Source organism: Pantherophis guttatus, chromosome 1 (genome assembly GCF_059756535.1).
Source record: "Pantherophis guttatus breed Tessera chromosome 1, ASM5975653v1, whole genome shotgun sequence".
NCBI classification, from domain to species: domain Eukaryota; kingdom Metazoa; phylum Chordata; class Lepidosauria; order Squamata; family Colubridae; genus Pantherophis; species Pantherophis guttatus.
This window is the reverse complement of record NC_142063.1, coordinates 191,989,169-192,003,684: the sequence shown is the minus strand read 5'-3', so window position 1 is coordinate 192,003,684 and position 14,516 is coordinate 191,989,169. Positions and strand designations below refer to the sequence as shown.

The 14,516-nt window shown below is 48.1% G+C and overlaps 1 protein-coding gene across 2 annotated transcripts; it reads right to left on the bottom strand.

Annotated features, from left to right (window-relative positions):
- Nucleotides 1–2,296: 2,296 nt before the first annotated feature.
- OTX1 (orthodenticle homeobox 1) lies at nucleotides 2,297–13,311 on the bottom strand. Of its 2 annotated transcripts, XM_034432470.3 has the most exons (5): nucleotides 13,141–13,311; nucleotides 12,642–12,757; nucleotides 9,572–9,831; nucleotides 7,861–8,012; nucleotides 2,297–4,271 (listed from the first exon to the last, which is right to left on the bottom strand). In XM_034432470.3, exons 3-5 carry the CDS (start codon nucleotides 9,666–9,668, stop codon nucleotides 3,447–3,449), a joined length of 1,074 nt encoding a protein of 357 aa, XP_034288361.1. In that variant the 5' UTR covers nucleotides 9,669–9,831; nucleotides 12,642–12,757; nucleotides 13,141–13,311; the 3' UTR covers nucleotides 2,297–3,446. The 2 variants fall into 2 exon arrangements, with proteins under 2 accessions (XP_034288361.1, XP_034288362.1); XM_034432471.3 differs by lacking the exon at nucleotides 12,642–12,757 and having other exon boundaries at nucleotides 13,141–13,305.
- Nucleotides 13,312–14,516: the final 1,205 nt, after the last annotated feature.

The following is a 14,516-nucleotide window of genomic DNA, read 5'->3' as shown; positions in this document are numbered from 1 at the left end:
CTACTCACATGTCCTAGAAAGGAAATTGTCCGGGCACCTGCTACTGCAGAGGGGCCTAAGACTGTCTTTCCGGCGCTCTGGTGTCAAGTTGCTCTAGCAAGGCGCGAAGCCTTGTCGGTTTCTCCCTCCTGGGCCTGCACCGGATTCCAGCAGAAGCCTGGCGACAGGGAATGTGCCGCGCAACCGTGTTCCCCTGGCAACTGCGCCCTCCTGCCATTTCCTAACACCCGCAGCCACCCAGCTTTCTGCCCCGCTGGCCTGGCTAACGGAAAGCGTACGCAGGAAAGGAGGCGGTCTTTTTCCAGGGGCCCTTGGAGGCTTTGAAGGCCCCCATTCCCATGGCGTCCTCTTTCTTCCCGACAGGGGGGGGAGGAGGCGTACCATCCCCCGAGAGGGCGCTCACGTCTGTCCGCTGAAGTGGATGTCTAGAATTCGGCAGGCACGCTGCACGTCGAGAAAGGCTGGTGTGCAAGGGTGCGAGTTTGCCAGCGCTGGGCGGCTGCTGCGGCCCTTCTTCCACGCCCAAAGAAATCAAAAACGTTAGGCGTTGAAGCTGACTCCCTTCTGGAGAGCCGCCGGGAATTCCTGGTCTGAGGGGACCCATCGTGGTGTGGGGAGAAGCGCTGCTTAAAGACCTGTTCAGAAGGGCGCATTTTCAGCTTCCGGTAACAGGACCTCTTCTCTCTCCCCTGGTGAAAACAAACCCCTGCCTTGAGCTTTAGACGGGGAGTGTGAAATATTGGCTCTAGCCTTCCTTTCTGCAACCATCGTTTATATAAGTAATCATTTTCGCTTCCCAAATCGAATAATTCGTTTAATTATAAAATTTTCAATAAAAAAATAACAATTGAGAATAAAATAATCAGTTATTGAAAATAAAAATTTGTCCCAAACTTCAGTCCATTTCAGGAGTGGGAAAAATGGAACAACTCTATAACACCGATAGATATTGCACTGGTATGAATAGTTGTCTCACTGATTAGAGCAAAACAATCGTTAACATTAATATATATGCTGATTTAAGCTAGAACTGGTGAATCTAAATTGACCCAGGTAAAAAATTACTTTCTTTCTTTCTTAGAATTAAAAAAAAAATGAAATCAAAAGTTTTCAAAAAGAAGGGAAACTTTGTATTATTCTGGCTTGTAGTACTAGCATAACTTTTCCCTTACTGTCTTCTGATAGGTTACATTGCATTTTAACTCCTGCCTCCATTGTCTTTTATTTTATGTTTGATAGTTTTAGCCAACTCTGCTTTTTTAGGAAGAAAAAAGTATGTATTTCCAGGTATAATATAGGTCCATGCAACGTAAAGATAAAGATAGATTTTTTAAATTTAAAAATGTGATTAATTCTCTTGTTTCTTTTCCAGCAGTTGAATCTTACACTTAAACTCAAATTTTAAACTCACTAGATTAATTCTAGTGGGGTTTACCACATAAAAAGTGCGACCCTGGTCAAAGACCTTTTGGATTTTCTTAGTGTGGAACACAAAGGTATTGTTAAGAGTCACCACCGACGTCAGTGGAAATGATTTGCAGTCTTACTATGGTGAGTGCCGAAATGGTAGTGGAATTAACAATGATCCCTCCTCACTGCTTACCAAATCCTAAACATCCTTTGAATTTCCTTCGATATCGTAGCAGAAGGTATTCGTAATCATTCGGTTTCACTAGCTAATAGATTCCGCTTTTGCTCTTGACATTTTTGTTCAGCCTAGAGTGACAGGGTTACAACAATCCCTAAGTTTCATAAATATTCACTTCCCAGAAACTCTTGCCAAGTGACCAGATGAAGAAAAGGGGCCAAGACAATTGCGCGCGAGAGAGGATTTACAGAAAGTCACGGCCAGCGCCGTTCTACCATCTCTCGGTCCGGCCCGTTTGCCCTGTGACAGAGAGAGGGAGCGCTTGGAAGCAATTAAGATGGAAACATTTCCGCCCAACTACAGGGGGCCCTTTATTTTCTTCTCCGGTCTCCGAGGAAGGTTCGCGCTGGTTAACTTTTCCGCTTTGGCAGAAAGAACCAGGGGAGGTGGCCCGATCACACCGTTTTCCCTGCGTATGTGACCGATCAAAGTTTTGGTTGGACGCCAATCCAATTACAGACATTAAAAAGCAGCTCAGGGATATTCAGTGCAGCGGGCCAACTCTCCCTTCGCCGCCGCTCTTGGAAGTAACAGCGATCTGCCCTTTTCTACCCAAGCGAAGACCAGCAGAGAAGCTCAGCTAATGGGAAGGCAGTTCCCGCCTCTTCCTTGCCCTATCTTCCCAGAAAGGATAACAGAGACAGGGGCTTTCGTCAGTTTGAATTTTATTATCGGCATATGTAGATAAAGGGTAGGATTTGCCTTACATGTCAACAGGTGACTGTTGGATTAACGGAGTAATTTATACATTTTGTCCTCTCACTGTCTTTCCCTTCCCTCCCCAAGAGCCAAGCGGGCCAAAAACCTGTCCGGAGACCCGCGGCCAGGTGTTGAAACGGGTCCAGACGATGCTGCACTGGCCAATCCGGAATCCTATGCCACCACCTCGCTTCCATTGGCAGAGCACGCCTTCCGCTGCCCACCCTCCCCTGCCGCCCCTCCCGAACACGTCGCCCCTGCTTCCCAGTTCCATCTCCGTCGGGCAATCGCTTTCCCCCTCCCCCCTCCCCAAGAGGGTAAGGGAAGACAATAGGCTGGGGGAGAAGGGGTGGCCTTCCTTCCCCTTCCGACCTGCAGACCCTCCAGCGTTCGCCTTCAGCTGTTTCATTAAAAAGGGTCGCTGGAATGGATCTCGTTAAACCCTGTATGTACATTCCTACCGCGCTTTTTCTTTCTTTTTTTTTTTTTGCAATATAAACCTACAGAGGGAACTTGGCGGGGTGGGTGCGGGGGTCCTCGAATGGGATGGGGGAGGGCGGGGTGGAGGTCTATACACGAAGTCTGCTGTCGGCCAGAAAGCAAAAGGCGCGTCCTGTTGTCCTGTCTTTCCACGCACACGAGCGAGCGAGCGAGCGAGCGTCACAAAGCTAGCCGGCTGGGCAAAAGGGCTGGTTGGAAGGAGAAGGATGGAAGTCCTCCTCTGCTTCAAAAACAAACAAAAAAAATTACGATCCTGAACATAATCCCAGGGAGCGAATAAATAACACGTCAGGAGTCAACTCAGCGGGGTAAGAAGCGGCACGTCCAAGGAAGGGCAAGCAGGTCTGACCCAGCAGCCTTCAGCCCAGATTCGGTGATGGGGAAGGGGCTGGAAGCGGTCGGCTATTCAAACGGCTGCCTCACAGCGTCTTTCCTTTCTTGAAACGAATTCAAAGGCCGCTTTCACCAGCTGGTCAAACACGCGGAAGAGCCGAGCCGAGACGGAGCGCGCTTGCCAGACGAAAGAGAGGCCGTCCCGACTGGACCCGGGAAGAAAGTGGGCGCTACAGGAGGGAGGGGCCGGGGGCCGGGGCAAACCTCACAGGACTTGGAAGCGCCAGGAGGCCTGGTCTTTGTAGTCGAGGCAGTCCGGGGAGTTGAAGTTCAGCTTCCAGGAGGAGGCGGCGGTGGGGGCCGGCTCTTTGTAGTCCAGACAGTCGGAGGAGTTGAAGGCCAGCCCGGGGCCGCCGTAGCCGGGCTGGTGGTGATGGTGATGGTGGTGATGATGGTGGTGGCTGGAGCTCTGGCCGAGCGGGTGGTGGGTGTGGGGATGGGCGCCCGCCAGGGACGAGGGCGCTATCGGGCTGAGCTGGTGAGCGTGCGGGGGCGCGTGCATGGGCAGGTAGGACCCGCAGTCTACCCCGCTGAAGTAGGACGAGGAGTGCGGCGGGGGTGGCGGCGCCGGGTAGCCTTGGCCGTAGCCGCCGCCTTGCCCGTACGACATGGGGTAAGAGGCGGACGAAGCGCCGGAGACGGAGCGCTGCATACAGGAGGCCCCGCTGGACGTCAGGGGCTCCGGCCCGGCGCTGGGCGAGATGGACGCGGGGCTCCAGATGGACGAGGCCGCCACGGCCGACGGCGCGCTACTCAGCGAGGCAGCCGACGAGGCCGATCCTGACGCTGCGCCCCCCGCGCCCGCCGGGTTGCTCAAGGCCGCTCCGCCCGGCGCCGGGCCCGAAGAATTGGAGCTGGACGAAGAAGAGGAGGCCGAGCTGGAGACGGCGGGAGGCGTGAACTGGCCGCTGCTTTCCGAGCCGGAGCTCTCCCGCGCTGGAGAAGACTTCTTCTTGGCCGGCCGGCTCTTGGCGCCGCTGCCGCTCTGTTGCTGCTGTCGGCACTTGGCGCGGCGGTTCTTGAACCAGACCTGCGAAGAGAGGCAAAGGCAGCGCTCCGTGAGACCCTGTTCTCCCAGGGGGGACCCGAAGGGAGGAGGCGGGCCCAGTCGGCCCCCCCCCGCTCCGCCCCACAGTCCGGTCTACGACCAACTCTTGTCACTTCGATCCCTTCTCCTCCATCCCGCCTTTCATTCGACGTTCCCCTTCGGCGCCAAACAGATCTGGACTACTCAGGGACTCTAGACCGAAAGAGAGAGCTTTCAGTCCTATGTACAGTTCTAGCCCCTTCTCTGAGCCTGCCTTGTCAGGAAGCGAAGCCACCAAGTCTAGCTTAGCGCATCCCAAATAGCTACAGGTGGGACCGCCAAGAACATATTCAGAGGATGGGTCCAGCAGAAGAGAAGCCAGGCGTTCAAGGATGGATGCGGCGTCACAACGCTCATTGCCCGTTGGCAGGATGTCCATCTCTCTCTTAGCGCTGCCATCAATTCTGCTGGCTATATCTCCACTGTACTTGCCAATTTCCAAAACTTTATCAATGGTTCCTCATAAATCAGGGTAACCCAGTAACTCAGTAACCCCATCTTGAAGAGAGGCTTCTATATTCATTCTTAGCACCACACCCTTGACTGATCAACTTTGTTTGGAACTTATAAAAGTACCTGAATCTTTAACCCTCAGGTCTTCCTGTCCTTTTTGCTATTAATACTGTATAGCAGTGAGAGGGCTGAGGGCTGGGTGGAGGGGAGAGCATTCCTCACAAATACATTTCCCTTCTCTGGATCTATGTATATAGAAAGTGCATGCAGGAGGAAGCTAAGATTAGATATTCGGTGATTCCTTAGTAAAAGAATCCAAGCAGGACAAGATATACTACAGAATTTACACACTATTACCTTCCCAAGCCTACAGAGACAGGAAACTATTGATGATCAAGATCTCGGACCCATTGCTTCCATCACAGTAGCCAGATTAATTTTTCCCAAAGCTGTCAGTAAACTATAACGCTCCTTGCCTGTCCTCTACCAATTGGTGTTAATATTTTAAGACGCCTTGCATTAGAAAATAGAAGGTGCATTTATACCAGAGGAGAGATTAGGATGTTCACCAAATACCATTTTACCTATTTTCCAGGCTACTTTTTGTTATGTTCAAGCCATTCACCCCTAGCATTCATCTCTAAGCAGTATCATCCCTTGCATTCAAAGGAGCAAGATGGAATTTTGATTCGTAATATCATTAATTTATTCTCCTTCATCAACATTTTATATTGTAAGATACACTAAACCAACCAACAGGTACACCCACTTCCAAGAGAATAGACATGATATCCCTTGTCAAATTCAACCACACTTCTACTACATGTTACACCTGCCATACCATTCCAAATAAACACAATTCATGAACCAGACCTCCAAACTCCTACTAGTCAATGTTAAGATTAGTTTATGGAAAAGATAGGTGAAAGTGTAAAATTAAAAGTCAGAAAGGGTGGACAGACTAAATTGTTCATCTAAGGTTAAGATTAATCTGTCTGCTCTATTAGTCTATTTTACTTCTTGAGAGAGTTCTCATTAATATAAAAATAATGTTGCAATAAATTTTAACAACCATATTATTGATGGAATACAGCATCCAGAGTTTTATGTACATCTGTTAATATTCTATTGCATTAAACTGTAACAAAGTATTTTATATCTATTTCTTCAAAGAAAGACCCACTATAGACTGAGGCAGAGTCACAATGAACAACACTTACACAGTATATGTTAAATGTTGCCACTAGTACAACAACTATAGCAAAGGTACTGTTACATTCATCACTTGCACAATTCAACCTTTTTTATATATAACCTCAAGATAGGGCACTCATCTCTCATTCAGATTATACACAAGTCAAATCCATATAATATTTTCCAGCCTTCCTCATCAGAGACTTACCCCACCCAAAAACAGAGGAGCCAACAGGTAAATGGGAGTTCACTGAACCAATCCAAGCCCCTAAATATTTAGTCCAGAATCCAAGTATCTAGTATTTCCATTCTTCTAATGGGTAGGCATCCACAAACTGCTGTTTCCATTGTTAAAAAAAGTTAAACATATAATTTCTGCAATCTTTCACAACTTTCAAAAGTAGAACATTCCTGAGTAGTTAATAGCAATAGTTTAAAAATGCCAGAAAATTTTAATGTGTTAATTTTGGCAAAATAATCAATCACTTCCCAACAAATTGCTTATGATCTTAAGGCTACTTCAGATTTTGTAAATGTTCTGTATACATTGCTTTTCACAGCTCAGGTCTGTGATGATTGCATGTGAAATCTGTCCTGCTTTATTTGATCCAACCATACATATACATATTGAAATCATCATTATATGATTTACTTGCAATTTCAATTCTTTCCCCTCCCCTTAAATGCTTTCATTTCATGGTTTCAAGTTGCTCTCAGTGAGAAATAGGACACATAGCAAACAAACAGGAAGAATCCAGCTTGCATGGCAAAGGTGTGATTGTACTTTAATTACACACTTATTTACATCCTAAAGATAGTTTGGTGCCTATCCTTCTGTCCAGATTTGAGTCTCAAATCAACAACTGAGATTCAATTCTGCTCGAGAAGAATGAATTGTTGCTGGGGGCAGGGGAAAGAAGAGGAGATAAATTTAAAAGGCCTGACATAAAGGAGCAAGGGTAAGACTCCAAATCTTAATCACAAGTTTATTCATTTTACAACTACAAATTAAACCACCAACCAGAGGACTGGAGATGCATCAGCAGCTTTCAATATAACTCCTACATTCAAAAAGAAAAACTTTTAAATCAATGAAATCAATTTGATTTCAGTTTTAAGAAATGTGGCATTTTAACCAATATATCTTTGAATAAGTCCCAGTAAAATTTATTTCCAGATAAACAAGTGTGGATAATGTTACAAGTGCATTAAGGATTAGGATGTCAAATTATTTTAAAGTTGCTTAGGCAGTCTTAAAATGTTTGTGTAGTCTTAATCTTATACATAAAAGAATTAAAAAGGAATAAATTAACCTTCCTTCCACTATTTGTGCACCATATGTGCTACATCCAGTATCACCCTAAGTTTTACTGAGACACACTCAAGGTGAGGAAAAGAATCCTATTGATTGCCATGGAAATTAGTGAAAACTAACTTGTGCTGGAGTGTATCCATTGACATGTGTTTAGGCCTCGGATGTTGCCTTGACATTGATTGGAGAAGAGGAGAAAATAAGTATCTGTAAAGTATTGATTCCTCTAAAGTGATAAGGGAGCTAAGGGAAGTTGCCAGATTCAATAAACCGAGAAGGATCTTCAGCGTGCCCCTCTGCCATTCCAGCACTGGGCCTGTCGATCCTTGCACAATTACTATTTAGGGTGAGCGAAGAAGAGTAATTTACCCCAATAAATACCAGTCCTAAAGAACTTTTAGGAATCAGGAGAATCTTTCCAATAAAAGGAATCGTCCACATCCCTTCTTACTTGAGTTTGAAAGAAGCGGTAGGCGAACCGAGCCAACTGGCGTGCCCCAACGACCCCCTTCCCGCAGACAGAGGCCCTGGTCTCTCCCCAGCCCCAGAAACGCTCTTTAAAAGCCCCCAGACCTGGACTCTGGATTCCGGCAGGTTGATTTTCAGGGCAACCTCTTCTCGCATGAATATATCTGGGTAGCGGGTTTTTGCAAAAAGCGCTTCCAACACGTCCAGCTGCGATCGGGTGAAGGTGGTACGTTCTCGGCGCTGCTTCCGAGGGGTGGCTAAAGGGTCCCGAAACCACACAAGGCAAGGCGAGCAGGAAGGAAAGGAGACAGAAAGACAAGAGGCAATCAGACCTGCTCCCGCTCTCTCCTCCCCGTGCCCCCCTCCCCGCTGCCCCGATTCAGGAGGGGGAGGCGAGACGACCACGCTCGCTGGTTCCCACGCCCACCAATCCCCTGACGCAGGCGGGTCGCCAGCCGCGGAGAGACCCAGTTGCCCCACAGATTTCTATAAAACGGGCCGCCCGATCCCACGAGGGAACCTGAGGGGGGAAATGTGCACTCACCGAGCCAAGAGCAAAACAAAACGAAACGAAAACAAAAACCTGATTATGTTTCTAGCCTATAAATATGAATCACAGAAAATGGTACAAAAGAGGAAAGGGAGCTGCCTCCATTCAATTTGGCGAAAGAAGGCGGGCTGGCTCGCAGCTGGGCCTTTCGCAAGAGAGAACTTCGGAGCTGCCTCGGACCTGCGACAACAGCTCAAAGTGGCTGGCTCGCCAGATAACACGGCAGCTAAAACGAAAGCTAGACGTTTCAATAGCTTGTATATTATTCCCATATCTGAAAACCTTAACTCGGAGGTAAATTCCACAGAAGCCCGTGTACATACAGTACGTCCAAGCAAGGCTTACTTAATTACTAAATTAAGTAAGCGTACGTAATTTAACTGGGCTAACTACGAGCATTTTAGGCTCAGGTTACAACGCTGCAGACGGAAATAAATGCTAGCGAAACCAGTCCAGTTTACTACTGATCTAGCGAGCTCCTCGCCTTACAAGTCAGGATGTTGGCACTTTATACCTTTCACAATCATAGGGATATGAAGCATTCCCTTGAATTAGTTAGCACTAACCTGATTTGTCATCAGACTATACACGATTGCAAAACCTGTGCTGATTTCTTGGCCACCGAGCTAATGGAAGAAATGGGGGGGAAATGTGAATTGGCTGCAGACCCTCTCAATTGTAAAACTTTCCTTCAGGGCAAGTTTTTGATTAGGGGATTTTGACACTGGGACGGCCCTCCATCTGCTTTCCTACCTTCTGAGCGTCACTTTCTTTACCCTGGGTCTTCACTTTCAACTAACTTTGGAAAATCAACCCGTTTATCAAAGGGCCCCACTGCCTTGAGTCTGTTCTTTTTAAACCACCACATACTTGTTCCGCATTTGGTATATTTAGTTATTTACCTGAATGTAAAAGCAAAACAAGGTAGAAATCAGGAATATGAAATCCCCTCCATTATGAAAATTTAGATTAATGTTTTAGTAAAGTGCTCTCCATTTTTTTAAATAGTTAGACTTATTTTCAGCAAAAGCACTCAAAGATTGTTAAGAAACACTCAATTACTGAACTCAAACATTAGTACAGTTTCCAAGAATGGAAGAGCAGGAAGGGAGAATTCCCTTCTTAATGCCTATTTGCTTTCCATGTAATTTGTAGGTTAAGACAGAAGAATTGGCAGGTTTATTTCTTTTTTCAAACTCTGCAAGGAATGACCTGAGTGTGTCTACTCAGTGGAGAAGAGGGGATGGAAGGGGGGAGGGGGCTCACCTGGATACCCCACTGAAGGGTGTAGAAGATCCATTGCCGGTCCTGCTAGCCCCAGCCCATTCATGCCATAGGGGGGCTGTTTGAGGTAAGACATCATGCTAAAAGCTGGAAATATTTTTCCAATTTATCCACACACTTATCTATTTGTTTATTTAGCAGTTTTTCAAACAGTGCGTGTATATGTTTTATTCTTTTTTAAATATTCATCCAACCAGCAACTGAAAGGAATCCCACAGAGCAGCAGAATTTTTCACAGCACTCTAGAAGAAAAACAACAAAATTAACATATAGTGAATTGATAACATGATAGAAATTTTTTAATAGAATTCTCAGGTAGTGCAAAGTTAAATGCTCAACAAAACAGTTTTTTGTACATATCAGTAAAAAGAATGCAATAAGTTTTATATATAGCTATGTGGATCTTAATATTAAAAGGCAACTTAATTTCCATATCAAGTACAATAAAGTTTCTGTTTTTACTTCTCTTTCTGTCTTACTTAAAGGTTTCTCCTTTAACACAGAAACTCTCCGAACATGGCGGATAATTCCTCCCCCAAGGAAAACTGGAAAGTGGCAAAGAGTGAAGTGTAGTAGGGTGGAGTAAAAAAAATCTACAGCCACATTACCATACAATCGCCAAGGGGCTGTGAGGGGGTACCATATCAATGATGAGAGCGATAAAGCAATTATTTAAAAAGATAATTGGATTAGAAATCAAAACGAGATAACAAAAGGAGGGAACTATAATTAATTTAAAAGAGAGCAGAAACAGACACATTAATTAGAAATGGCTAATGATCTAAAAAAAAAGACAGCTTTGGCAGGGAGGGGGGGCAGCTTTGAATTCCGTATTCCAAAAGACTGCAACAACAGGAGAAGGAACGGCGGGGCGGCAGAGGACGTCTGCAACACTAAAAGTTTACCGATTCCCTCACATCATGTTCAAGAATTTATTTCTAGGAGTATAGGGGGGAGGTGGGGAAGAGTGAAGGTACACTCTCAACACTAGGCACATTTAGAAATAAAGCTAAAGTTAAACTAATGATCCTGACTTCCAAATAAAAGTGCCTGGTAAAGAACATGGTGCGTTTACTTGCCCGTAGTTGTGTGGCTATTCAGTTTTAACTGTATAAACCTTCAAGTTTTTTAAAAAATTCCTGGATATGATTTACTTCCAAGACTTACAGAACAGATTTGCGGATCTTGGTGGGCTAGCATTCCAAAACAGAAAGTAAATTTTAGGTTAAATTCTCATGTTCTGATCCAGAAGCTTTTCTTTTCTAAGTAGTTTCAATAAAGTAAATGTCCGAATAGAACAAACATCAGATCAACCAAGCAGGTACATAAAAACCCATATTCAGAAAGCACAGTTGGTGGCAGAATTAATCTCAATTAATCCATGGCCAAAAACTTTATATAGGTAGCAGGCCTGGCTGCTACTAATAAGGTATGCATTTTCACACAAAGATTCACACCAAGAATGAATAAGAAAGGAAAAAAGGAGGTGCAAAGTGGGTTTTGAACTAATATTAATTAATTGATGCTAGACTATTAAGTTAAAGTATCCCAAATTCATTAAAAACAACAACAACCCATATTCCTAGGACTGGCTAACCTGTTGCAGCTCTCTCCAAGTTGAGATTTCACTTAGAGTTCTGCCTGGATTTGTGAGGTAAGTTTTTTTTAACCTCTCTCTCTCTCTCTCTCTCTCTGTGCTCACAATTAAGAGTTCAAAACCGGCCCATCTGGTTTACTTAAGCAGCATAGGATAAGTAAGGTTGCTGAAGCACAGGTATACTTTACTCGACAGTCATTCCTTTTTAAGACCAGGGGGGATTTCTTTGTCAGGAGACATTATTCAAATTGGGCTGTGGGCTCCAAGCAAGGGGGAAAATTGATTTTCTGTTTTGTTTTGGAGCCTTTCTCCATACTTATCTGCAAATTTACTTTCAAAGGAGCTTGTATCTCTCTGAACACTTAAGATGTCTTCATTTATTCCTTAACAATTCCTTCCACATTTACTCCTATCAAGCAGGCTTCTCTTTAGGTGCAAAAGAATAGATAAGCTGTGGTTGGCCTAAGAAGTCCACGATTAAATCCTGCTGGCATCTTGAACAAAAAAGTCAATGAAGCCCTGGGTAGGCCTGGGCAAAACGGCAAGTGGGCCACGCAAGTTAAGGGCTGAGTTCGCATCTCCAAGAGTCAAGTTCAGGGGGACTTGTCCCCGGCGGATTGCGCACAAGGCTGCAGCCTGAATCTCCTTGCTTGAGGAGAGAGGACAAGGGGCCCGACAATCTCAAGCGAGGAAGAAGCGGACTGGCAATCGCCCGCTCCAAGCCTCTTTCCTTGGATCTCAGCCCCATCCCATCTCTCCAAGATCCCACTCCCGTCAGTGCTCTGGTGGTGATCAGGATTGGACTCTTCTTTTCTCCCCACTTCCTTGGCCGTCAATTATTGTTGTGTTGGGTGACACCCGGCCGTTGCTCAATGGAGAAATGCAGGAGAAGTGCCAAACAGTGGGAAAGAACAAAGTGTCTCCAAATAGCTCGAGATTCGCTGGCCACGGTAAGCATCGGTGAAAGGCGCCAGCCCGGAAGAGCCGGCCAAGGGTCTCCGGGGGCCAAGAGAGACCCAGCCAAGCAAAGCCATTCGCCTTCAGAGCCAGGAGTAAAACCACTCCGACCTCTCCCTTCGGGGGGCCGCGGTTGGCCGCCTTCCAGGTGCCTCCGTGAAGCGAGGGGCCGGAAAAGCGACGGCGAAACGCCGTCGGTGGCGTGCAGAGGGGGTGGTGGCCGAGAGGGCACGGACGGGCAGAGAACCCCAGAGCTTGGGGTTCTTCCCTCGGGAGGCGGCCAGCTCTGTTCCTCCCGAGGAAGGAGGGGCGCGCGGATCCCCGGCCCCTCCGACAGCACCCGTCCTTTGCGCTGAGAAGGCGCGCAGGCGGCGGCGGGCTGGGGGGGGCTGGGTGGGAGAAGGGCATCAGACGGCGCGCGCCACGAGCCTGGCAAGGAAGGGCCGAAGGGAGAAAGAAGGCAGCTGCCGAAAGCCAGGCGGCTCCTCTCTTGCTTACCTGCTGAGCATTCCCCGTTTAGAAGTGAGGGGCGGGAGAGCAGCGGCGGGGCGGGTGGGCGAGCAGGGGGTTGGAAATACCCCTCGGCACCACCAAGGCCCCTTTCCCAGGCAGAGCTGCAAAGCGAAGGACAAGAGAAGTTAGGAGGGAAAGTTTTCGTGCGGGTTGCTTTCCACCTCCACTTCCCCCTCCCCGCCTCCTCTCAGCCCAGGCGTCGCTGCGCCAAGCCGGCGGCAGGAGAAAAGCAAAGCAAAGAACAGAACAGAAAGGAAAACTTGAGGGTTCTCGAATACTTTGCGGCGAAAAGTCTCCTAGTCCGCAGAAATCCTTTGCGCGGACCTAAAGCTCCAGATGAACTGGGAAGCGGGGGCGGAGGGCGAGAGGGAAGCGGGGACGGGCTTCTCGGCTCGAGTGCGGTGTCGGGACGGCCCGGGAAAGGAAGGGAAAGTGAGAGCTCACCTGCAGGGGGGAAGTGAAATAAATCAAGCGCCTTTTTTACCTTGTCGCGGTAGCTGTCTCGCTCGCTTGTTTAGGTGATTGGAAATGTAGCCTGATGAAGATTGATCACCTTTCTACTGCCCTACCCTTGTATGTGAGCGCAAGGCAAATGCGTAACCAAGCCTGGCGCCAATCGCTAAGCTCCCTGCCTCTGAGTGACAGCTGCCCGGGCAATAGCAGCGCGGGATGAATGCTACCACGGCCCGTCCCCATCCCCCACTCCACCCCAGTCCCAGCCGCGCGCGCAGCAGCCTCAGCCGCCAACTCTTCCCAGCAGCTCCCTCAGGGCAGGCGGCTGGAGTTGCCTCAGCGGCAGCCGCGGCCCCCCGCTCCAGCGGCTCCCCTGGGAGGATGGACACCCTTTCCGCCCCTGCTGCGGGTCCCGGAGGCCCCACGGAGGGCGGCCGGCCGGATAACCAGCAGAAGCCGGGGTGGCTTTTTTTCAATATCGCGCGCGCGCGCCTCCCCGCTCGAGCTCGGGCTGCCCTCGCGAGCGAGACGCCGCCGCTCCTTTCCCTCCCTCGACCTGCGGGAGAAGAGCGCGAGAGGTGTCCTCGTGCCTGACAGGGGATTCCCCACCCCCACCCCTTGAATCCCAGCCTGACTTTGGAAACCGGCCTGGCCTCCGCCTCTTGCCTTCGCCGTCGTATAAACGCGCTCCGCGCGTCCCGTCCGGGCGCCTGCGGGCCGCGGTCAAAGCCCAAAGCGCCCCCTCCCCGCCCCTCCACCTCATCCCGCTCTTCCACCCCACCCATCCCCGCAACACTCTTGGGGCCAGCTCTCCCCGGAGCGACCACCACGTGGGGCGTAACCCTCCGTCTGTGAGCGGTGGTGGTAGATGACGCTCTTCCTCCCCGGCGATTCACAAAGGGTCGCTTCCTCGCCATAAATCGTGGCCTCCTCTCCGAGCAGTGGTGGCGGCTGTTTCTTTCTAAGGCAGGGCTCAACAAAAGAAAGTTTGCCCCATCTAATCTGGGCTATTTGGATCGTTCAGGGTCTCTCTCTTCCCTGGTTTGTAAACCCAATTCGTTTCAGCAAAGTTACTTTTAAAAGTAAATCTAATCCTGTCTACACCGAGTTCAGTGGGGCTTACCTTTTGAGTAACATAGGACTGAAGAAGGCGCTTTTGTTTGGGGTAAAAAAGACGTTCTACCTGCCAAGCAATTTTTTAAAAAACGAACTTTTTAAAAGATCTTCTATTTAATGGCTGGCAAAGAACGGGTTTTGAGAGCAGGAAAGTTACCAAATGGTCTTTGTATTTAGAACAGGAATACAAGGATCCCTAATGCGTGCATTTCAAGGGATTCACCTGTTTTCTTTTAAACAGAAAAGTGTAGCACGGATAGGCTAACTCGGATACTTTGAGTAAGATTTGCA

Excerpts from the sequence above, each read along its gene's own strand:
- OTX1 (XM_034432470.3), bottom strand. The coding sequence starts at position 9,668 with ATGATGTCTTACCTCAAACAGCCCCCCTATGGCATGAATGGGCTGGGG. Across the intron at positions 8,013-9,571 it reads CCCTTCAGTGGGGTATCCAG|CCACCCCTCGGAAGCAGCGC; the intron begins GTGAGCCCCCTC and ends GGGACCCTTTAG. Across the intron at positions 4,272-7,860 it reads TGCCGGAATCCAGAGTCCAG|GTCTGGTTCAAGAACCGCCG; the intron begins GTCTGGGGGCTT and ends CTCTCTTCGCAG.